Source organism: Stigmatopora argus, chromosome 12 (assembly GCF_051989625.1).
Source record: "Stigmatopora argus isolate UIUO_Sarg chromosome 12, RoL_Sarg_1.0, whole genome shotgun sequence".
In the NCBI taxonomy this organism is placed as follows: domain Eukaryota; kingdom Metazoa; phylum Chordata; class Actinopteri; order Syngnathiformes; family Syngnathidae; genus Stigmatopora; species Stigmatopora argus.
Window position 1 is genome coordinate 5,266,493 of NC_135398.1, and position 25,296 is coordinate 5,291,788.

General features: G+C 40.3%; 1 protein-coding gene and 1 long non-coding RNA gene across 3 annotated transcripts; one reads left to right on the forward strand and one right to left on the reverse strand.

Annotated features, from left to right (window-relative positions):
* Positions 1–224: 224 nt before the first annotated feature.
* LOC144085908 (uncharacterized) lies at positions 225–5,134 on the reverse strand. 2 transcript variants are annotated; one of them, XR_013304287.1, is made up of 3 exons: positions 4,686–5,134; positions 3,147–3,237; positions 225–319 (listed from the first exon to the last, which is right to left on the reverse strand). It is a non-coding gene; the product is annotated as an uncharacterized LOC144085908 (long non-coding RNA). The 2 variants fall into 2 exon arrangements; XR_013304286.1 differs by lacking the exon at positions 225–319 and adding an exon at positions 1,832–1,962.
* On the forward strand, positions 4,723–23,979 carry eif2b3 (eukaryotic translation initiation factor 2B, subunit 3 gamma). The gene is made up of 12 exons (XM_077615590.1): positions 4,723–5,142; positions 5,683–5,848; positions 7,023–7,180; positions 10,439–10,598; positions 10,679–10,790; positions 13,945–14,034; positions 15,661–15,797; positions 16,256–16,446; positions 16,527–16,592; positions 16,783–16,931; positions 21,098–21,201; positions 23,840–23,979. Exons 2-12 carry the CDS (start codon positions 5,701–5,703, stop codon positions 23,890–23,892), a joined length of 1,368 nt encoding a protein of 455 aa, XP_077471716.1. The 5' UTR covers positions 4,723–5,142; positions 5,683–5,700; the 3' UTR covers positions 23,893–23,979.
* The last annotated feature ends 1,317 nt before the right edge of the window (positions 23,980–25,296 follow it).

Below are 25,296 nucleotides of genomic sequence, written 5' to 3' on the forward strand. Positions count from 1 at the left end.
CAACAGAAAACTTGATTCCAAAACAAAACACTTGTTTTTATGAAGAATCAAGCACAACACCGTGTTGTCTACTTGCTAAATCTCATATTTATAGTGTCCACTGTGTAATTATATATGGCTTGACATTAGCCCAACAATTTAAGATTGTCTATTTTCTCTGTATATTAGATTTCAGATCAAAAATCTCAGGTGGCTTCCAAAAGGAATTAAAAATCGTGGTTGTTACCTCTTAGCTCCATGAGATGGTGGTCTTTCACTGCTTCTACTGGTTGAAACTGATTTGCTTGTATGCTTTTTCCTACTGGTAGACAAGACCCTCCTGTGAAAGATGAAAAGATTTTTAACAAAGGATATGAATGCGATCATCCATGGGTGTTTGGTCTAATTTAGTCAAAATTATAGGTGGAAAAAAACTAATCTTTTTATGAGCTTTGGAAGAACACAATTCTCCTAAAGTATTTCTAAATTATAGCCAAGTCCTTTATTGTCCCTTTGCACGACCATAGGATCTAAAAACCTCTTTTCATCTTCCCCTTTGGGATTTCCTTTGCATGGGAGGTTTTGCGGGCACGTTTGAAGATGATGGCAAGTCTTCAACTGAGCTGCAACACATTTTGGTGTAATTATTTCAAGGAATATTTAGTAACCCCAATGCAAACCTTGATTTTACAGTACATTAACAATGCGGGCATTACTGCTTTGCTATCTAGAATCTCATCTCTAAGCATCTTGCCTGAATATTCGAAGTAAATTTGTGTTGTTATTTTAATGGGTTTTTTATATTATGTACTGTATTTATACAAGAATGAAAAAAAAAAGGTTAAAAACACACTGTTTGATTTAATCTTGTTGGTAATGGTGCTGTGGTTGTATTTTGAGGCATAATTTTCCAGATTTTCTTTAGCTTTCCTTAACTCTGAATGAGCATATAACAGGAAAAAATAATGACAAAATAACAAATCGGTGAGATGGAATACTTCCAACGCGTCAAAGGGGCCTATATGTCAAGTCGCCCCCTGTCTTTACAATTCATTAACAAGCATGTCAAGTTTAATACTCACCACAGTCACATTCAGTATGAAAACTAAGCAGATGTATATTTGATCATGATATGTTGAATCTATTGACTCTCTCATGCGGTGCGGCGCTTCCCTCTCGATCTCCAATGGAGGATAAAATTTGATAGGCAGCAATGAAAGTATTTGGCTCTGTTTACAGTACTGATCTTGCTGCATCTGACTCTGCATCTGTCTTTCCCAACAGCATGTGATAATATTGCCACATGGGAATGAAAGTGAACACAAGTGGGTTACAAAGCCCTCTAAAAGTGTCTTCACTAAGCTGTAATTTATTTCCTCTGTTACCTTCACTGAAACCAAATACTTGCACAGTGTTTTCTTCTTGATGCAGAAACCACTAAAGCAATAATCAGCCTTCCTTGCAAATGACTACATTTAAAAAAAGAAAAGATCTTACAAGCCATTTTTATCTTGTACTTTCCTCCTTCTCTCTCACAGAATCTCACAGATTTGTGTTTTCAGTGTGAAGAATTGGGTGTGAGCCAATATACATACATTTAGTAGAAGGATACACAGGGACATTTAAAGCTAAAGTATACATGTACTCCCTGCTCTTAACGTCACACTCCATCTTTTTTTTTCTTTTTTTAAAAATATTATTGTTGGATAAGAGAGCATACTCATTTTCCTTTATTCAAATGAAACACATCATTAGGTCCATTTGGCAGGAGGGTTTAAATTCATGGCATAAATCAACCAGCGGTGACATTCATGTGTGACAATTTCTCTTTCACATGACAAAATATCCAACTAAAAGTTACAAGGCTGCAAACGTCCTTGGACTTGCCAAGTTGTGCTCGGACCACAGTGGAGCATGAGGTTATGTTCTTGCTTATTCTAGTTATGACCTGGAGAGAATATTCGCTGACTGTAGAGAATCATACTGCATGAAACAAAAAGCATGGGAGAATTTTTCAAAAGCTGATTTTCAATTAGTTTAGCGATTCCTCAAAAGTATGCTTCTAGTAGTGATACCCCATGTGCGGTCGATTGGCCCCGACCGCGACAACGGGCGACCAAAAGACCGGCGACCAAAAGACCGGCGACCAAAAGACCGACGACCAAAAGACCGACGACCAAAAGACCAACGGCGACCAAAAGACCGGCGACAAAACAAGGTAAAACAACACGGTCTACGCATCAATAAAAGCCAACAATGGCCAGGAGCAGTTTCACAGAGCCAACATGTGAGTGTATAAGAGTTTGTATGCCCTTAGGAAGGTACGTCAGTCAGGGTCTCAACAAGTTCTCCAACAAAAAACAATAAAAGTCCGGGAAATTTTGAGCTTTTCTTTAGCCTAATAATGAATAGGGCATTAAGTATGACTAAATAGTAATTCGCAGTTTGTATTAAGGGAATATGAGCAACAATTTAAATGGTAATTATCACTTACCTCTCGGGCGACCAAAAGACCGGTGACCAAAAGATCGGCGACCAAAAGACCGGCGACCAATCGACCGTGTACCGTGATACCCAGGTAACCACTATCGTTAGGCAAGTGTAGTCAAAACCAGTTTTTCAGTTCTAGTGTGGAGTACCCTAAAAATAGGCTAGAACTACAAGTTAGTTTTTGTAATGGATTTCACCTCATTTATATCAGTATCTTTATATCTTTATATAAGTATCTTTAATGCACGCACTTACACACACATGCGAACAAACACCTCCACTCCCAACCTCACACTAAGACAAGACAGGACCACACACACACACGGCCTCACACATGAAATGTTTTGCTCTGCAATAAACATTTAGGTTGAGAAGAAAAGGTTTGCATGTGGTTTGTGAGCTAAGATATGTACATCGATACCTTATATTTGAGTGACATGTTTTTGCAGAAATGGATACAGTTACACAACCTGTTTTAATGTGTTCTCAACCGATCGCTCGGTACAACCATACAGTTTGCCATATAAAGGGATTAACTGATGACGAGGAGGTTGGTGCTGATTTTGAATAACGTCTTAGTAAGAAAATACTAAATGTTACTGTTGTTTAAAAGCTTCTACTAAATGCCTTGAGCATTCTATATTTTCAAATACATAAATATAGACACTGGTACTTACGGTTTGATTGCGCCAGGGCTTCTGCCCAAATGTTCCCTCTTTATTACACATCCCAGTTGCTTCCAGGCATTGACTAGCCCCCAAGTCTGCCCTGTTTGTGGAGCAAAAAAAGACAATTTCATAATCTGGAAATGATGACAATGCAGCGTCAAAACATCCTATTGCACTTGTTTTTGCAGCTGGATTTTAAGACCTGCTGTAAATGAAATCTGGTTGTGGCAAAATGAATTTAGTCGTGAAAAGACGCTATTACAATACTTGTTTTTAAGCAAGTGAGGATAAGGCGTTCAAAGTCATTAAAGGCACATGATTTCAAATGAAGAGACATCTAGAAAGGCACGTCATTTCAAATGAATAGACCTCTAGAAAGGAATGTCTTTTTACACTGAATAAATGTGTGTTAGTGCTTTGGGCCAAGAGCACGGTCAGACATCTTTATCTCCAGGTTTTATGTGCGTGCGTTAAATCTCTGACATTGGATTTTAAACGGGCCTTTGTTGGTTTCCACAGCAGCGGAGTGGAGCACAGCGCCTTGCCAAATTCACACCACAACATACAGTATATGTGGTACACAGCACATACAGTACATTCAAATGTGTGAGGCCACTTTTGGACATGGTGATGTCGAACCGCACACACACACACATACACACAGTCTCCTACACAAGTCACAATGTTGCCTCAGCTCTGTACTCTGTCTGGGTGGTCTGTGCTGAAAATGTTTATGATCTAAAGAGAGCTAATCCAACTGGCTTGTTTCGCCGAATTGAGAATGATTTACTGAACGCTGCAGCAGAGGAGGAGCATCCATTAAATTTTAAGGCTCCATTTCAAATCATTCTGCATCCAGACGTCCACACTAGTGACCACCCCCACAGACACACTCACACTCTCCACCCACATCTCACTGCAATGTGTTTTTGTATTTTTTGTCTGGTGTTTGGACGGCCATTTTTAACTGACAAATCAGCTGCACATGTAAAACAGACTGGGTAGTTCATGACTCCTGACTGTACAACACTCTAGTAAATAATATAAATTCATTCATCATCTGTACCGTGCATCCTCACAAGGGTTAGACAACCATTTGCACTGACAATCAATCGCACGGAAGTCAGGTGAGCGAACCACTACATCATCAGGTGGCCCAGTACATAGTACACATAAAAAAAGCATTATTATTATTGTAGCGTGTTCTTGTTTTGTTATCATATTCCCTTTAACTTTGGTTTCAGACTCCAAAGGAGCAACAAGACATCGACAAGTAAAAATAAATGCATTCTTAGATTTGTTATAAACCAGATTTGTTGTACAAACAATACTGAAGCAATTTAAAACACTAAAACATTATTTACACGTGGCCCAGCAAATCCTTTTTAAAGGATTAAAGATAATGATGGAGTTATTTTTAATATAAATTACGATTTAATTCATTTGTGACGCCTACATTATCACGTGTTTCATGGAATACTATAGTCAAGTTCATTTTAAGGTCAGAGCAAACACAAACAAAAGTCACATTCCCCGATCTCAATTTACCGTTAAGTCTCCGTTAAGGCTTTATGAAATATGAGTCGTCAAACCTGAAGCAAGAAGAGTTTTGTTACTTGTGGATGCTAAACGGATCGAAATTAATTGTACTATACAGTACAATTCGGAAGAGTGGTAACTCTGATGCGAACAACTTTTCCTTGGAATTGTTTCCCCGTCGGACAAGTTACGGTGTTACCACCGTGATAGAATCATGCAACAGACTGTTAATGTCGCCTCGTTGTTGTTATTCTAAATCGGTAGTTTAAAATCTCCCCGTTTTTTTTAAATCTATGACATTACCAGCTCGTTCCTCATCAAATTGCAGCTGCGCGTTACTCGTCGACTAAGCAGCAGACAGTAAATATATGCTATATGTTAGCTGAATGCTAACAACTCTGACAGCAGTCCATTCAACTTGTGTCCACGGTGGAGAGATCATCAGGGATTCAGCAGTCTTTGATAGGTAAATATTTGTAGAAAAGGCATTTTACACGACTGGCTTGTCTTCCGATCCTGTTAAAAGTTTTAAAGTTAATTAAATCCCGCACTCTACCGGCCGTAGGGGTGGGGGGCTTGGAGGGGGGTGGTCATGGGTACCACTGATGCAGTTGCCAAGGAAACGAACTGCCAATCATAGCTTAGGACAATTTAGAGTGTTCAACCAGCCTACGCTGCATGTTTTTGGGATGTGGGAGGAAAGAGGAAAGAGTACCTAGAGAAAACCCACGCAAACCCGTGAAGAGCATGCAAACTCCACAAAGGAGGACCGACCTGGGATCGAACCCACGACCCAAGAACTGCGAGGCCCACGTGCTATCCACTCGCTTGTCGGGCCGCCTGAATGATAACTTCATCATTTTAAATAGTATTTAGAGGACCGTGCTGGTGTATTAGTGTTTAACACTTTTGAGGTAATTGTAATGGGAAATGTGTGATTATGAGTGTCTTAGTTTATTATATTTATACTTGTCATGTGATTTGAATAATTTAATTTCCATTGCAGTTGTCGCTAGCAAACAACATGGAGCTGCAGGCGGTGTTGATGGCGGCCGGTGGGGGCTCTCGGATGACCGATCTGACATACAACACCCCCAAAGCCATGTTGCCGGTTGGGAACCGGCCCCTCATATGGTACCCTCTAAACCTGCTGGAAAGGGTGGGCTTTGATGGTGAGAAACAGTTCCTTAATTGTGCTCTTGCTTCTTTGAATATGGTCTATCTTTGACATTTACTACACTTTTCATGTCTAAAATTGGGCAAATTTATATCAGTATTTTATGAATGGGTCTGTCAATATTCACGAGAGAGACCAAATGTATACATATTTATTATCCTGTTTTAAATATATAGGCAAGTGTGTGTATATGTATGTGTATATATATTCTTTCAAAAATTGTGTCTTGTTTGTCTGTATTTCTTCTTCTTTTTTTTTTGCTAATGGAAAAACACTATGCCACTACATTTTAACAGAGTGTTTGTTTGTGCTGTGAGGGTTAAAGTGACGCTGATTTTCCAGTCTTATTTTCACCAACATGTCAGTATTACATAAGCAATTGTCCGGTGTGTGTGTAGGTCCTAACTCAGTGTGGTGTGTGTGTCTCAACTCATTTTATCTTGTAGTGTTTTGGCCTCTCGTGCTTGGTACATGCGGTCAGTCCAGAAACGCTTGGCTTATAAAGGGATTTGTTGCAGTGTGCTGTTCTTGCCAGTAAACAGGGCTGCTCATTGTAAAATTAAAAAAAGGCCTGTTGCTCCTCACTGCCCCTAATAAAACTACATTTCTATATATAATCGCCATGTGTGGCCAGCACTTTTTTACTGTTTGCAGCCACCTAGCCAAAGGCCTGCAATTTACTTTTACTAGGCTGACACAGCGAGTCAGTCAATGCATTGCACAAAGCATTTTAATACAGATAAGGCAGCAATTCTCAGACACCGTAAAGAAGTCTGCCCGTGTTATTATCTACTTAAAGGGAAGCCTAATTTTAGTGGCTGGAATGTGCCATTATCTAATGAACATCTCGTGTGGCATTAGGAATTGGTATATTGACCTGTTGCAGCTAATTAGAGCACTTCATCTTGCATCAATTCTTCAAGAAACAATTAATATACAATCAACATATTCAACAATTAGCAATTGATCGATTACCATGCCCTATTGTGTTAATAATTGAATAAAAGCAGACGAGACTTAAGCACATTGTGATATATTGGACATTTGTATTGACACTTAAGGTGCCAGATGTACTGTATGTCATATAAGACGCAGGATTTACTATCTTACCAGTTCAAGCATACCAACATGAACATAATGATGAAAACATGTTTTCTTTTGACTTTCAGAGGTGATCGTGGTTACTACCAAAGAGGTCCAAAAGATGATGAGCACTGACCTCAAACTGAAAATGGACGTGAAGATGAAACTCGACTTTGTTTACATCCCGGAAGATGAAGACATGGGCACAGCCGACGCTCTACGACGCATCCAGCCAAAGATCAAGGTTTGAGCCACATAATAATTTGTTCTCACACAATTAAGTAGGTGTCATTTTTCAGTTCGTAAAGCTAATCTACTATGGAGCCATCTAAATCCGCCACAACTCTCTTTATCTTACTGTAACGGCAAAACAGGACAATTTAAGTGGCAAGAGGATTGGGCCTGAATTCATTACGCCCTCTGCTGGTTTCTTCAAATCAGTGTCAGCCTAACTATCTTGTCTGCCCATCCTAATCCCATGGGTGCAAAGATTAGATCAGTCAAATTCTCTATGATTGACAATATTTGTCTCCAAAACTCTGTTTCGACATGTAACTGTCTCATAGCTTGCTTAGTTGTGCTGTGTATAAAGATGAGTTTTGACAGCTCTAATGCCCCCTCCCTGGCATTTGTATGAAACCATATCATTTCTTATTATTCCCACACACCCAAGTCTTCTTTATTTAACCTGTAGTGTAACCGCACACAAGCACACTCCAATGGGACAAGTTCCCTCACGCTGCCGTTGAGGATATTGGAGTCAATAATCCTTTGAGCAGCCAGATAGATTAGAGGCATTGAGTTACACACACTCTCACACTGCAGGGTGATGAGTGAGGGACCATAACCATGGTCTGCCAAATCCCAGCAGTGGAATCATTCAAACTGTCAGTTTGGTACATGAATACAGAGTAGACATACACACACTAGCCCATCTATTTATACTAAAAAAATGCTTCTATGAGGGGGTTTTGTGTTACCGATCAAACAAAATACTTAGAATAATCTCTCAGGGAGTAGAGAAACTCTGATCCCTGACAAGAGAGATTACAAGCAGGATATTTTATTTTGTTTAGTGAAGCTGCACAAAAGATGAGTGCCTATGCCTGAACGTTGCCAAAGCCTTCCACGTTAAGTCCACTGAGTGAAATGTGTACTTAAGATGCATGTTTTCTTCTCTCAAATCCGCCTAGAAATGTTCCCCCCTCTTTTATTCACCTGGCAGCTCCAGGCTGACTCAGCTTGTTGTTTGCAAAATGCTTGTTGACCTTCAAGGCACACACAAAAGGTGAAGAGAGAGTCGAGGGGTGAGATGAAGAATGATGCCAGAACAAACTTAGAGGGATTTCTGAAAGTTTTTTTTCACAGGCCACATTTTAGTTATGGTTTCCCTCAAAGAACTTTCTTAGTTGCGAACCAATTTATGAATGTCTCAGGTGAACAAAAATTCAATTTATTTTTAAAGGATGTAGAGTAACACAATGGTTTTAATATCTTAGTGTTTTTAAAACTGGCACCTATTTGCAATTTTGGTATTTTAGGCTAAATGTTAATTGATATAATTCACTTTTGTGGTCATACTAAGTGATGTGGCAGGCCAAATTTAGCCCCCGGGCCTTGGGTTTGACACCTGATGATCACCTTTCATTGACACTGATTATTTGCTCCCAGTCGAAGATTGTAATTTATGAAATAACATTTAAGCCATTAGAACAGTGGGAAGGTTATTCATGTTTCCTTTTGACTGTTGTAAGTAGTAGTATGTCAAAGTTACTGTGTTTTTAATGTAAAAACTGTTTATTTTTAGAGCAACTTTGTTTCGTCCAGTGCTGCAGTCAAGGAATTAACTTTATTTGGGTGCTTATAGCCTAAAGCTACACCCACTGGTGTTTTTTGATCTGTAGACAGTCATCACACCCATGGACAACATAAATAAATGGATCAAGCACAAAACCTACGGGATTGTGAACAAGAGCAGAAATCTGCTTGCCCACCACTGTTACCAAGCTGACAAATTTCCTTGTTTAAGAATGGCTTTCATAAAGGAAGCTAAAAACAAAACAAAACAAAAAGGAGAGACACTGTGACTGTGTGTGGTAGCATGTGTGTGGTCCTGACCTGTCCAGAGATTTTGGCTGTTGAAAGGCCAAAGTGTCTCTCTCTCTCTCTCTCTCTCTCCAGCTGACTCCACTCTGCCGTCGCCTTTGAGTGTCCATGTGTGTGTTCTGTCTAGGGGCATGTGTACAAGCCTTCCTATGTGTTTGTGTGTTAAGATAGGGGCGAGTTGAAAGGTCTCTGGGTCGTTGTGTCGGTAGATCTCCTGCAGGCGCCGCAGCCTTGCTGTGGCAGCTTCCTGTCGCCAAGTCCAGACCAGGCAATGCTATAAGTTGCCACCGGGTCAACTACATGACCCTTGGACCTAATCTTACACTCCCCTCACTCACAAACCGATAACTCCCCTCCCTTCAGTGCACATTAACATCTTGTTTACTAATTCATAGCTTCAGAAATTATGGCATGTGTAGTATACAACCCAACCTCAGGAATTGCCAAATTTAGTTAATAACCATCACATTTATCTACTGCTACTTTTTGTTTTGGGAGGGACTACATTTGAGTAATGGCATCACAGTTAACTTTGATACGGATTATTGATTTGATGTATGTAAATTGAGTCAAGATTGATGATGAAACAAATTATACTTGTAAGTAAAGATACCCCTATAGTTTAGACCAGTGTCAAACTCGGGTTGGTTCGCAAGCTGCAAAAGGGGGAAAATCAGGAAATTTAATATACATCTATACTCTTCATTTTAATTTGATCCTAAAACAGAAAGTCGGCACTCATGATTTACTTTCCCGGGCCACACAAAGTGATGCGGCAGGCCAGATTTGGCCCCCAGGCCGCCACTTTGACACAGGTGGTTTAGACTATCTCAGTTTCAATGTCGCTCCACTTTTTCTGATCAGAGATTATTTCTGTCAATAAGGCGGTGGGTACTAATGGTAGGATTAGTCCTCATGCTGACAGCCCGCATCACTGAGCAGACAAATGGCTACTGTGAACGGAGGCACAAGTTAAAACCCATGCACACATACCCACGCACATAAACACCAATGATGTAGTGGGGGCTTGTTAAAATGACTGATATTGCGTGCGCTCCTATGCGGTGTAAGTGATATCTTAATGGGGTTCACAAGCAGTCTATTGATGTTTAAATGTACCTTGGTGTAGGGTGTTACTCAGTAACTGGGATAAAATAGTACAAAAAAAATCCTCTTTCCTCCAACCTTATTTGGACTTTCTCCTATTTTAATCCATTTTTTGTTTGCACAATTGATACAGTAATGCCAGAAAAAATATGTGAATTTAAGTGAGAAAAGTTCCCAAAGAAACCTATCTGAAGAAATCAATTTGTGAAATAGTGAGTGGGGATTTCATTTTAATAGATCCCCTATTTTTGACAATAAACAATCTAGGGTTGTTTTCTTGTCTCTTCAGACGGACATCTTGATCTTGAGTTGTGACGTGATAACAGATGTGGCACTTCATGAGGTCGTCGATCTCTTCCGGGCCCATGATGCAACACTGGCAATGCTAATGAGCAAAGGCCATGAATTCACAGAGACGGTCCCTGGCCAAAAAGGAAAAAAGAAAACCGGTACGTTTAAAGATGACCATTTTCTGAATGTTACTTTTCATGTGTTTGTTTTGTCACCAAATTCACTTTCTTATCTGCAGCTGAGCAGCGAGATTTTGTGGGTGTGGACCAGTCTGGCAAAAGGGTTTTGTTTATGGCCAATGAGGTGGATTTGGAGGATGGATTATCGATTCGAAAGTCAATCTTGACCAGGTAATTAAATAGATGTCTTAATCCTGTCATTTTAATACTGATGTTGGCCTCTGCATTAATTAATAAATGAACTTATCCAGTCTACAATATAAGCAGTTTAAAAGGATTGCACACACACTCCTACAAAACTACATTCCACTTTATTGGGAGACCAGATGTTTTGGTTTCTAATCAGGATTTGTGTCGCTGGCATGCCAGACTATCCTAAATTCACCAGCAGTAAAACATGTGTGGGTTTAAGCGGGTTCAAATATGAGACTCAAAATAAAATGCATTAGACTTTCTTGGTATTAGGGGAATCATAGGCATTTTTATTAAGCAAACTACAGCCAAATATCCTCAATAAGCCCCTCAGCCATGTTGCTGCACCCGAGGAAACCTGGCCAATGAGGGGATTTTCAGTCATTCTTCAACATCTGACTTTCCATGGAGCTCTGTTTACAACTAAATTAAAATACATGGGTCTCCAAACTATTGCACAAAGGGCCGCAGTAACTGCAGGATTTCTTTCTAACGGAGCTAATTGACACCCTTTCAACGAGCAGGTATAATTGGTTGAGTGCAGTCAGGTGCCTTTTGTTTCACCAGAGGCCCCATTTGTTATGCTGTGTGTGGGGGTGGGGTGGAACAAAGAGCAGGACGCACAGTGGCCGTTGATGACTGGTTTAGAGAAGAAGAAAAAAATACAGCAAGCTGTGGCCCTTCTCTTCAGCCGAGGTTCAGTTATTGTCATCAGTTCAATAGATGTGTCATGCTCGCCTGCCGAGGGACAAAATACCTGCTTCTTTCTAACAGCAACTTCAGCCGTGATTTTTGCGACCACAAGACATGTTGGTTCTTGTATAATGTGAAAGTAGCTATTATATTGCCCATAGTTTATGCACATGCTGTGTTGCAATTGCAGTAATTGTTGTGATATTATAATACTTTATTTAAATCTTTACCACCAGTGTTGGAGTTTAGGGAGTTTGTTAGGAGTTTCACTGATTTGTGTAAATCTAGTTTTATACACGTTTATTTCATGAGCCCATGTGTCATCAGATCATCATACGAAATTACCTATTCTTGATATTATGCCCTCCTTTACTCCCACGTGTCAGTAATGAAGAGCAATGTCACAAGCAACAGCACATGTGTCAAAGTGGCGGCCCGGGGGCCAAATCTGGCCCTCTGCATCATTTTGTGTGGCCGGGAAAGTAAATCATAAGTGCCGACTTTTTGTTTTAGGATCAAATTAAAATGAAGAGTATAGATGTAGATTAAATTTCCTGATTTTCCCCCTTTTAAATCAATAATTGTAATTTTTTACTCCATTTTTTCTGTGTTTTTAGTTCAAAAATCATTTTGTAAAATCTAAAAATATATAAAAAAGCTAAATTGCTAATTGTTTTAGATCTATAAAAAAGTTCTTTTAATCCATTTATAAAAAAAAAAATCAAAATATTATATCTAAAATGGTCCGGCCCACATGAAATCGAGTTGACGTTAACGCGGCCCGTGAACCAACCCGAGTCTGACACCTTTGAGCTAGAGAGTCCAATTTTCTAGCCCTCGACACACCTGTGTATTATGTTATGAATCAATACAGTGAAACACACACACAAACACACAGAAGGTCTTTGTGTTTGCGCACGCACATGTGGTTTTACGCTTTGAAAATGGCGTCACACAGAGAAGGAACACACACAGTTTGATGGATGGCATTAGGTTGTAAAATGTGTGTGACCATGCAATCCTCTGGAGTCACACTTGTCAGAATGCATGGACGTTTTGTTTTAATATCAATCCGAATTTTCCTCTACAGGTTATGATGAAGTTGTTCTTGTTCCATTCAAGCAGTTCAACTTCCTCAATGATGATATTCCCTTAGAAATTGCATGCAAATGGACGATTGATATTGCTCTTTAGCTGAAATCCCAAAGAGAAGAATTAACAAACAACTGTAAAGATGGTTATTCCATTACAATATCACTGTGAATATGCAATTTTGGCTTAAATTAGCTTTTGTGAAAAGTAATATTACAGACACACTTAGCCCAAGATCAAGAAAAATAATATATTGATTGATGGACCTGCTATTAAGTGCAAAAAAAAAACTTTTCTGGACCATTTGGCTCAAATTTTGAGTTTTTTCCAGTTTTTTTAATAACTATGCCTGTCCTGAAGTGGAATACTTGATATACATATATGTATATCAATTTCACTTTTTAATCCAACCATGCCATTTTCAGAGATGTGTGTATGTGTATTTTTTTTCCTTAAAACTTATTCAGCACAAATAGTTGCAGACCTTCTGTCATAATTAATAGTAATGCTCAGATCTCAGACAACCAGTCAGGCTTGTAGGCATGGCACATTAGTCATTTTCAAATAGTAGGACTTGCCAGACATTCTTCGGTTCTGTTTTGGGAGAAAAAAAACAAGGTTTTCGTGTCAAAGCTTTCTCGTGAATAGTGAACCACCATGTCTGCTTCTCATTTTGTCAAAGCTCCATGATTGTTCTGTGGTAATGCGACACAGTCCTTTCAAATCAAATGCTTCCAACCAAATTCAATCTAAATAACTAACTACAGTGTATGTTGGAAAATGTGTTGCAGCAGTGGTCTCTGTGTAAAGCAAAAGTTTGCCATCTTCTGTTTTTGGGAAGAGGGACCCTACCCTGCTGTTTTTTTTTTACAATCTAATGATGAATGGAGGGGCATGGGGGTATAAGTGAATGTCATAAAGGGGGAGAAGGTGGATTTGTTTCTTGAAACCTGAAGTACAACAACTTGCTTTTCGTTGGCTCTCGCTTCGTAAATGTCACGTTTGTTTGCGTACAACTCCCCCACCGACATAAACCTGCCTCCCCTCGGTTACAGGCTCTTGGAACCAGGGTCGACCTCTACGGTAGCCTATACAGGACGGCAGACAACTATGATCCCTCTTGACTTTAATGTCTGTCTCGCTATGTCTGGCTTACATCATGTGAGCTATCCTATAATGTGACAGGGTTTGGAGTGAAGGAGAAAGAGCCATAAAATGAGTATAGCAAGAGTAGCGATGGCATGTTCTCATCAAAGCAAAAACACTTCTGTGAAGGACATTTTTGTCTTCAAATAAGCTATTGTGTACTATCCTAACGCTTACTTTTCTTCTGTCTCTGTCTCTGCAGACATCCAAGAATGCTAATCAAAACAGGCCTCATAGATGCTCACCTTTACTGCATAAAAAAAGCAGTGGTTGACTTTCTAATGGAAAACAAGTGAGTTCAAGCATTTCTAAATTATGAGGTTCCCTGTATAACCTTGTGTTTTTTTTCTTCCTCAACATTCTGAAATGAGACAGGTTTGATTTAACAAACATTGCCCAGGCATGAGTGCACGTTGCCTGCTTAATCTGTAGCAAATGTTAAAGAGAGTCACAAATAGTGCGCAAGGGTTTGAAAGGTCCTGTTAGCAGGGTATTCTACCAAGGCGTTAATTTGTTTTACAACGTGTCACTGAGGCAGGCCGTAAGGCCTTTAGCCTCTGAAGTAAAGCGGTGTCACCTGGCTGCCCACCGCTTCACACCAGTGGTCCGAAATTAGCAGCCCCTGCCGTGGAAATATGTACTTACGAGGTGTTGTTATTGAATGAAAATCACACATGGTTTTATGATGCTTCACAGTATCATGCGTAAGCGATGTGGATTACGGAAATATCTCTATCTTTATTCTACTCTGTGTCAAAACAGTCCAAATGATGTTCCTGGTTGTTTTTTAGTGTGGTGCTCAAATTCTATTATTCCTGTAGTTGATCAGAATAGTAACGCCTGAAGAAAATGTACTGCATGATATTGTTAAGGTAGTTAAAAAATACTAGTAACAGCACCAATGAATAGCTTGTAAATTTGGTACGTGCTAGTCATCGCAGCAAACATCCGTGTGCGGTCGATTGGTCGCCGTCTTTTGGTCTCCCCGACTGTGACAACGGGCAACCAAAAGACCGGCGACCAAAAGACCGACAACCAAAAGACTGGCGACAAAACAAGGTAAAACAACACGGTCTACGCATCAATAAAAAAACCAACAATGGCCATGAGCAGTTTCACTGAGGCGACGTGTGAGTGTATAAGAGTTTGTATGTACATGCGTTGTCCCTTTAAGAAACTACATCAGTCAGGGTCTTAACAAGTTCTCCAACAAAAAACAATAAAAGTCCGGGAAATTATGAGCTCTTCTTTAGCCTAATAATTACTAGGGCATTAAGTATGACAAAATAGTAATTCGCAGTTTGTATTTTGGGGAATTTGAGCAACGATTTAAATGGTAATTATCAATAACCTTCCGGACGACCAAAAGACCGGCGACCAATCGACCGTGTACCGCAAACATCACTCAAGAAATTCATACCTTGACTGCCTAGGCAAATAACACAAATTTCTGCAGGTTTTGCAATTTTTTTATATGCATTTGCTATTGATGGTCTCGTTATTTGACTCTCTGGGCTCCTCTCCTTCGCCCTTTCACCACCATGTTCCTCCTCCCTTCCCTCCATAAGACATGGACACAGTAACTGTTGTTTTTCTCCTGTCATTCACATGGAAATTCTAATCCCCTCTTTAAAAGAAAGTAAAGGAGAGGGTAAAGGGGGTGGCAGGGTGTTGGAGAGGAACATTGAGCACAGCGCTGTGTCCAGAGAAAAGATGTTCCCCCTGATTCATCATAACCTTCTCATAAAATCATCACAAGGTCACTGACAGTTTTTACTCCAGTATTATATAGAAGAAGAAGAAGAAATTAATGAATAAAACATGACTATATGCCTTTTAGACTTGTAATTCCAGGGTGGTAAAATAGTGACATTCCTTTACATAAAAGCTAATTTAGCCACTTTCCTCTTTACTGCAGATCTATTTCATCAGTCCGTGGTGAGCTAGTGCCATATCTGGTGCGCAAGCAGTTTTCCAAAGCAACGAGCGGTCCAAAATGTAAAGATGATACTGATGAGCAAAGCCAGAAGAAGAGTGACAATTCGATAAACAATGGTGGGGAAAACACACAAGAAGTACTGTTTCCTATTACAAAGCAAACATTTGCTCTGAATTGTTTCCACTTTATCAACAGATGTTTTAAACCAGTTGTGTGCATACTGAGGCGTAAGGATTTATCAACATTGATAGTCTGTGTCAATACCATATTTTGTCTTTTAGGGTAGCGGTTTTGGCAATGAGCTGTAATTGTGTCACAAAAAAGTATGACTCACTGTGTATACTTTGTGTTTTGGTTTAATTAAATCATGTTTGGTAATGATTAAAATGTGTGGCACAGTCAAATTAAACAGAAAGTTGAACCAAAATGAAAAAATATTCCAAAGCTATGTTCAGTATGGATTTTGTCTTTAATAATACAGATTTTTTTCGTAGTCCTCTTCATAATGCATGATGTGTGACGCAAATTCTTTAGTTTTTCCTAATATTTAGCACTAACGTGTCCCTTTTCCCAGAGCTTCTCATCTCGTCCCGCGACAACTCTCTCCTCCAGTTGGCCCAGGAGCGCTCCTGCTGGAACGACCATCAAGGGGACATGGACGAGGCATACCATGGGGGTAAACTTCGCTGCTACGTCCACATCATGGAAGAAGGCCTCTGTTTACGCGTCAACACGCTTGCCGCCTACATCGAGGCGAATCGCCTGGTAAGCTCCAAACTCTCCAATGGTAAGATAACAGCTTCATATGTTCTTGATTAATCACACTCACTTTTTTTTGTTGCAAGGTTCCCAAGCTTTTGTCTGAAGAGCCAGCAGTCCACCCATCTGCCGTCATTTCAGAAAGATGTCAGGTTTGTGTCAGCGGTTGTTTCAACATTTTGTCTCATGTTTCCTGGTGAATTGAAGTTGTGCTAATTGTCACCATATGGTCAGATGATCTCAGATTTTATATTAGATGTTGATGGGGATTGCACATGTGTGTGAGAGTCTGTGTGTGTGAGTGGCTATGAGTAATGTCTCTGTGCTCTGTCATCTGCTCAGATGGGATCCGACAGCATGATTGGAGCTCTTTGTCAGATTGCGGATAAGACATCAATAAAAAGGGCCACTATTGGAAGCTCCACCATCGTTAAGGAGAAGGTTAGAGTGACCAACTCTATCGTCATGCATGGTGTTACCATTGAAGAAGGGTAAGATTCCACATTCATACTCATTTTGACTTTTAAGTGAGCTCAAAAATATTCTCAGAAGGAATTTTCCATGCATGTTTATGCTCAGGTCTTAATAATAAGCTCAAAGGCTGTGTAAAATTCCATTGGTACATGCTTGCATTGTGTAATAATGATTTTAAAAAAAAGTTCATCTTGCCAAGACATTGGTAATACCCAAATGTCATGACTTTGTGCTTAGGAAGGTAAACAAACCATTGCCTCACTGAGATCCTGAGCATTCTGCCCCTGCTTTTATTCAAAATGTATCTATATATTTCTGCTTTTGTCTTTCCCTCAATGCTGAGTATTTTCCCAATTCCTACCATTAAAAAAGATCCCAATAGCACGATGCTGCCACCAAGCCGATAACATTATTTTGGAGTAACTACTATAACCCTTACAGTACATGTTCTTATTAAGGACTATAAATGTCCACGACTAAAAGCTTGCGGGCTAATGTGGCTATCTATGTGCGGTGTAGGGGTGTGTGCGCGTTAAGTCAGATGCTTTGTAAATGGGAGGTGTCACAGGTTTTGTTTTCCACGCTCCACGGGGTCAAACAAGGCGCACTGGGCCCACAATTTGCCTATTGGTGTGCGACCAGCCAGAGGCCAGCTCCAAACAAACACAGAGCTGCTGAAGTGAAGCACACAACATCCCAATATCTCATTTGACCGCTAATTTACTTGGCCACACCAGGATTCCCACTGCTTATGGAATTTGCAGAACACTATAAACCCTTGTTACTCTACACAGTAAAAATCCTGCGCCATTTAGGAAACGAGGGAATGGAAACCTGCCGAGCAAATCCGAATAACAATTTGGGTTTGATGAAATGTGGGTGTTTTTTTTCTGCAGATGTAGGATGCACGTTTTGAAATATATGAATATAAACTTTGGACTGTTTATGCCTCCATTTTACGTACTACATGAAAGAAATTAGGTAAATGAGGTAAAACATAATGTTCCAACTTTATTGCAACTCTAATGTTTGTCTCAATGGACTACTTTTTATTTTTACCTTTTTGCTTGTAACATTAAGACTATTTTCATATTCACACTTAGTCTTAGACCAAGGGTGTCAGACTCGGGTTGGTTCGCGGGCCGCTTTAACGTCAACTTGATTTCACGTGGCCCGGACCATTTTAGATATAATATTTAGATTTATTTTTTTATAAATGGATTAAAAGAACTGGATTAAAAGCCCTGAATATTCAGTTTTTTATAGATCTAAAACAATGTTAATTTTAGCTTTTTTATATATATATATATATTTAGATTTTACAAAATGATTTTTGAACTAAAAACAGAAAAAAATTATTAAAAAATTACAATTATTGAATTAAAAGGGGGAAAATCAGGAAATATAATATACATCTATAATCTTCATTTTAATTTGATCCTGAAACAGAAAGTCGGCACTCATGATTTACTTTCCCGGGCCACACAAAATGATGCGGCGGGCCAGATTTGGCCCCCGGGCCGCCACTTTGACAAATGTCTTAGACCTTTATATTTACTCTTGCAACTTTTTACTCCCAATATTATGATTTTATTCTCACTCCTTTACAACTTCAGTTATGTACTAGGCATAGTTTCCCCCCAGAAAAGAGGAACTCCCAAATCATGCCTTAATATTACAACTTTTCAATGGAAAATCTTTATTTTTATTTTTTTTAAACAACCATTGCTCTTTTTGGTCCAATAACCTTACTTTTAACAAAATCAGTGGGGAGAGAACCCTGGCTCTTCACCTTTATCCCAAACTGGACGGGCTCTTTTTTTGGCCTCCCCAAGGATTCGGTTCAGTAGTTTTTGCATAATCTTAATTGCAAACAACCAAGCACAACAAAAACCTTCTTTGCTGAGGTAATGAGTGAATCAAATCACGCTGGGATCATCTGTGATGCCGCACATATTTCACTGATGTCATCATGACGCCAAGTCACTCATTCGTGCAGCTGCAACAAGAAAGTGCTTGTACTGAAAGAAGCAGAATCTACTGTCGAATTGCCATGTAGATTAATCAGCTATCCTCTCTGGTGGAAAGAGATTCATCTCGCCCTGAAGTCTGGATCTAGAATGTACTTATTCAAAGCGTCCGCTTCTTTTCTTTCTCTCTTTTCTCTTCGCAAGGCGTCGACGCCATCTCCCTCGTGTCCCTTCATCTTTCTACATCGCTTCTCCAAAACCTCTCGAGGACCCCAGACAGCCAGTGTAGGGACCCTCATCACCACCACGTAGGCACATGCACAAAGGCATGAATGAGCGCGAGAGCGAGCGAGATGAGAAAGAAAGTACCAAAGCAAGCTCGACTCCGGGGAGAAAATTGCAATTCTTTCCTTTCTTTCGTTTGGGACCTAAGAAGGAAGGAGAACCAGGGAAAGAAAGGAAGAAAGAGCCAGTATGAGCGGATTAGCAGACCCTGGCCATGTCGGCGAAACCCCTCGCATTTCTGGTTTCTTTGTTTGGAGCTGACCAGAGCTTGTTGACAAAGCGCTGCGTGTTTGGGAAGGGGGATAGTAGGGGTCAACTTTACAGGGGAGGGTAGAACAGGAGGTGGGGGTTGATGTGTGTGTGTGTGAGAGAGAGAGAGAGAGAGAGAGAGAGAGAGAGGATGGGGTGGTCATGGCAAGGAGGAGCCCTGGTGTTCGTAATTAGTGGTGTTTCAGCTTTGAAACTTCTTTGGTGGTCTCTCGTTCCCCATCTCTCGCTAGTGTTACAAAACTGGGATTCTTTTAATCTCCAATCACCAACTACCACCACCACCACCACCTCCATGGCAGTCACTAAAGCACACAACACACACACACAACACACACACACGCATTTGCGGACCTTCCTGGCTTAACCACCTGAATAAAACGGGCCAATACAAACCTGTCTGTTTGGGGGCTACAGAGGGCCAAGTGTGTGTGCGTCACTGCCCGGGCAAGACCAACATATGTTCACCACTAGTCTCCCCAAGCTACTGAAGCACGTACACACACATTCTCCATCCCAAGCATTTCACACACACACACACACACATAGCCTCCATGTTCAGCCAACACAAGACCGTCTGTATGTCCTCTCCCAAAAATTTTATGGCTATGGTTTGGCTGAAAGCATGCATGCATGCTAGGTCAGTAACGCCAAGTTAGGTGGGAGCTGCCCCCCGCCCGCTATGTCCTAAGAGATGGTAGCGCATGTGCCCGCTCTTGTTGTTCTTTAATATAAATGCTAATGTAATGTCATTAGACACAGTAGGAATTGTTGATATGGAACCTTTCAGAGCAGGTGGACGGTGTGAACAGATCTGATGTTTCACTCACCTCCATCATGGCACGACATCAATATCATTGCCTGGTGGAAAGCTGTGGTTGTATTGGATCGCTTCCAGAGCGAATGCTTGGAAGTGTGTGTGCGTGGGCAGGGGTACACACGTTTTTGGAGGAATTAACGAGAATAAATATTCCTCAGGCGCTTAAAAGAGTTAAGTGAGAAAATCATGGTTTTGACATAACTGGACCCAACTTAAGTATAACCATTATACTCCTAAATTCATTTGTGAGTCTCCTGAATACTCTGAATGTTTTTGGATTGAAATAAATTAAACACCACTCTTTTGTAACACAAGGAACTCATTTCTCAAACTGTGGGGGTGCGAATAATCGGACTAAGGGTTTTTTGAGATACAATTTCAAGATATTATTTTTTTGCTTTGACTTGTGAGCAGAAATTCTACATACACGTAACTATCAAAAGCCTCATAAGAGTAAACACCTTCAAAACCAAGGATTCAAGCTGTTTAATGCCACTCCCATTTGAAGTTTACTGACAAACTGAACATAAAACACAGACATTTACATTACTTTATGTCATAAAAACAGACTTTGTTTGCCACGTTACCTTCCGCCATTTTAGTTCGAAAACGCTGTACATGTCTAAAGAATAGCTTTGATAGTTTCCGCTTTATAAAACTAGTTTACCCTTGTTTGAACACATACAATGCAGTGACATGTAAGCGTACAATGTAACATTTTTCACATGCATGTTTTCTAGACCTTCTATACATAATAATTAACACTGCAGTTTACTATATCTCTTAGTAGCAAAAGTGGTCTCTTGTGTTTAAAACTAAACAAAAAAATGCTGTCTTACAGATGCAACATCCAGGGCAGTGTGATCTGTAGCAATGCTGTAATTGGCCGTGGCTCGGACCTCAAATACTGCCTGGTGGGAAGCGGACAACAAATTGAACCCGGAGGTGAGCAACTACCATAGATATTAAAAAACGAAAATCCCATAAAAATACGTATGTTCGCGTTCAAAAAGTTTTTAAATTGAACAATTCCTTGTCTGGGTATTTTATCAAACAGTCAATGTTTTTATTCATATATTAAAATGCAGAAATGTAACTAACCTGTAGTAAATCGTGCAAAAAAGGGCAGGTTCAATTTTGAATTGTGCAGCGCATTGCATCTGTGGGGTTTCTGGTGGAAAGTCATTAAGCAAAGGACTGATTTTTTTCCTCTCTATGATCAAGCGATTAGATTTTTTAAAGAATTTTCTTAATCTTTTTGTAGCCAAAGCTATATAGGAGCATGTGCGTGGGTGTATGCGTGAGTTTCGGTCAATGCGTGTTTGTGTGCGTGTGTGTCACATTGATGGAGAGGTTGGAGAGCAGGGCCAGAACAGGACCACCCGGAATTCAACAGCAGCGCCCTCCAGCCACGTCCAGCTCGCACATGCACGTTAAGAGAAAGAGACGCACGCTCGGGCCACTAGACCGCCGAACCGCCTAATTAAATGAACAATGGAGCAATTGGAGAAATGCCACTTTGACTTTTGCTGTGGTAATAATCTTCAACAAAATTCAATCTAAAATTGGTCCATCCATAGTAAACTAATGCCTTTTTTACTGAGTTAAATTAGCATGGATTTTTAGTTACTCAAGTTAATACCAGTATATTCAGTATTAGTCAGAAACATATCAACCTATACCCAAAGCCTGGATTCATTTGGGTCGTTTTAGAGCATCTGCAAAGTGTAGCAAATTAGATAGTGTGTGTTTTGGCACAGATGTGACTACTGGCAAGGCATATGGTTTGCTAACATATCATCCAATGTTACAAACTGGCTTGCATAATTGTAGCGCGTAAGACGCCCTGCCAAAGTCCTGTCAAGAGAAAAACAAAGTGTCGTCTTTTGTCTTTTTAATGGCCTGAACATTGGTATATTCAATCAAATGGCTGGGATAGGCTCCAGAACCAATGCAAACCTTGTGAGGATAAGTTGTACGGAATATTTATGAATAATTATTTGTTATGGTTGCATCAAAATAGGGCATATAGTAACTTAGAAGAATTGTAGACAGTATGGAAGACGGTAGGTGGAATAGGAAGAATGGATGGAAGATAAAATCTGATCTTCCAGAATGACTGTTGATTACATTCATCAAAATCTAAAAAAAAGTCAGATGAGTGAGGCTGCTGAAGACATTAGACGTTACACTATCGGTACTTTTAAAGCTTTGAGGACGCAAGGACCACCCATGCTGTCTGACACACACACCCTTAGACAAACACACAGACAGACTGCTGTCAGGTGTTTATATTGGTGTGTACACAAGTCATTCTGTGCTGTGCGCTTTGAAAATGCACACATAGGTGTATTTTGTAGAAATCTTTCTATCTCGGTATCTTGTTTTTATTTAATTTAAATGTTTCCTTTAAAAGTCATTGTCTTCAAGATACATGGATTCCACCTGACACAAGGAATACATATCTATTGCCAAAAACATCTAAAAGTACCGCAACCTAGTGACCTAGTCACTTATTGAATTCTTACTTACTGAATCATGATGCATTAATTGTTTCATTCTACTCGTTCTTATGTGCTTTACTAAATCTCATTTTAATAACGGGCCATTTCACTTATTCATAAAAATATCACTTTTCCCAACCGTATCACAGAACTCAAAACCAAAACTCTAAATTGAAGCTCTCGTCTGTAAAAGTACCACTGTATATTGGTTACAGACTCGTTATTGCAACCCCGATGTGTCCCATGCCCCATTTGCCTCCCCATCCACACAGCTGAGGAAAAACCCGTTTGTCAGGAGATTCCTTCACACTTGAAGCCGCTTGGCGTGAATGGAACATTATTCTTGTCCACCATTTGCTTTGGATCAGTCCAGATGTTGGGGCTTGGAAGGCTTGAATAGAGGGAGGGAGGCGCGTACAGCGGCCACGAGCAGACGTACTTTCAAGCATCATCTGTTTCCTTTGCGAGGTTCAGGTAGCAGGCAGCATGAGCTAAGATGTGCCATTCAGCGTCTGTTTCTGGGACTCGCACGGTCGTTTGGTCGCCCGGACCCAAACAACGGGCGACCAAAAGACCGGCGACAAAACAAGGTAAAACAACATGGTCTACGCATCAATCAAAGCCAACAATGGCCCTGAGCAGTTTCACTGAGCCGACGTGCGAGTGAATAAGAGTTTGTATGTACATGTGTTGTCCCTTTAAGAAGCTACGTCAGTCAGGGTCTTAACAAGTTCTCCAACAAAAAACAAGTCAGGGAAATTTGGAGCGTTTCTTTAGCCTATCAATTAATAGGGCATTAAGTATGACAAAATAGTAATTCGCAGTTTGTATTTAGGGAATTTGAGCAACGATTTAAATGGTAATTATCAATAACCTTCTGGGCGACCAAAAGACCGGCGACCAAAAGACCGGCGACCAAAAGATCGGCAACCAAAAGACCGGCGACCAATCGACCATGTACCGTCTGTTTCTGGGACTCGCACGATAGCTTCAATTAAAATATGAAAACATACTTTTTTTTTGTTCACCTCCACATAACCCAGCGAATATTTATTAGAGTTTTTTGTTTGTGTTTTTAGCCGAACGGACCAATGAGGTCATTGTTGGCACCGATCAGCTGATGGAGATCTAAGTGCCCCCCCCCACCTGACCATCTCAACCTGGTGACACACTTTTCACAGACCTTGTAGGTTGTGTTTCAATAAAAACTGAAATCCAAGCAAGTCTCATTGTTTTGACACCATGCATTTATTATGGCTGCTCCCTTCTAATCGGCGTATTGAATGATGGGCCTCCACTGATAGGAGTGCGATTCCCTCCTCCCTCTGTGTTCCCAGTGTGTATGTGCGCGTGTTCGGAATTGCACGCTGCGCAGCTGTGAAAACCAGAGATGTCGAGTCAAAGCAGTGGGAGTGGTGACCACAATAGAGTGGGGGGTTCCGTTTATTTGTACACAAAAATGGTGTATGTGTCTGTTCTAGACCACCCAGCTCGATCTTGTATCAGCTAACACCAACACCCCGCCCTCACACGCACTGCACTCCTCGGAAGAGGAAGCGTGCTCGCAGCCTACGCCTTTATTCTTCTTTTTTTTTCACCCCTCCCCCCCTGGCCTCATCTTTTCCCCTCTTTGCTGCCACGAGATTTATTGCATCCCTTCGGCTGAGCGTTTCTTAAATTACAGGTTGGAAGTTCTTTAGTCACGAAGGGAGACGACGCGGACAAAGTTGTCTGTGTGGAAGCTTTGTATTTGTGCATGATTTACGACGGCCTCACTTTCCTTTTGTGTCTGAGGCTTCGCAGGAATATAAAAATAATTGATGATTTTTCATGTGTCATTCGTGGTCAGTGGATTGCCTCGCTAGTGAGAGATCAAACCCTTACATGAAGTTTGTTTTTAAAGCCCGACTCTGCAATGTGGCTGTAAAGTCACGTCGATGGCAGTAGCCCGTCATGTGGTTCATCAAAACCTCACTGACCGCTTGAGGCCTTTCACAAGATTTGACTACAATGTAACAAACACAAAAATTTTGCCCATTAACTCGCTGCCAAAGGTCGCGAAACTATTGGTTAAGGCACTCAGTTATCGAGGCTTTTCTAACTGCTCATGCTCAAATTTGGCCTGACAATTTGTTCAACTTAAACGACGTGATGAAAAAATGTCACTTCTACTCCAATGTGACTTATGTATTTTTTTTTCTTCCCCTCTTCAATTTGTATTCTTTGGCTGGTGAGATTTATAGTCTGCAATAATCCGGTAATTTAATTTGAGCTGTTTAAAGGTTCCTTTTCGCCAATGGAACTCGTCACTGAGTATAATGAGTAGTAAAGTGTAGAGCAAGGGTGTCAAACTCGGGTTGGTTTGCGGGTCACATTAACGTCAATTTGATTTCATGCGGGCCAGACCATTTGAGATATAATATATAGATTTTTTTTTAATAAATGGATTAAAAGAACTGGATTAAAAGACCTGAATATTCAGTTTTTTATAGATCTAAAACAATGTTTATTCGAGCTTTTTTTAAATATATTTTTA

Coding starts and splice junctions, on each gene's coding strand:
- eif2b3 (XM_077615590.1), top strand. CDS start 5,701: ATGGAGCTGCAGGCGGTGTTGATGGCGGCCGGTGGGGGCTCTCGGATG. Junction 7,181..10,438: donor GCATCCAGCCAAAGATCAAG/GTTTGAGCCACA, acceptor TTGTCTCTTCAG/ACGGACATCTTGATCTTGAG. Junction 14,035..15,660: donor GACTTTCTAATGGAAAACAA/GTGAGTTCAAGC, acceptor TCTTTACTGCAG/ATCTATTTCATCAGTCCGTG.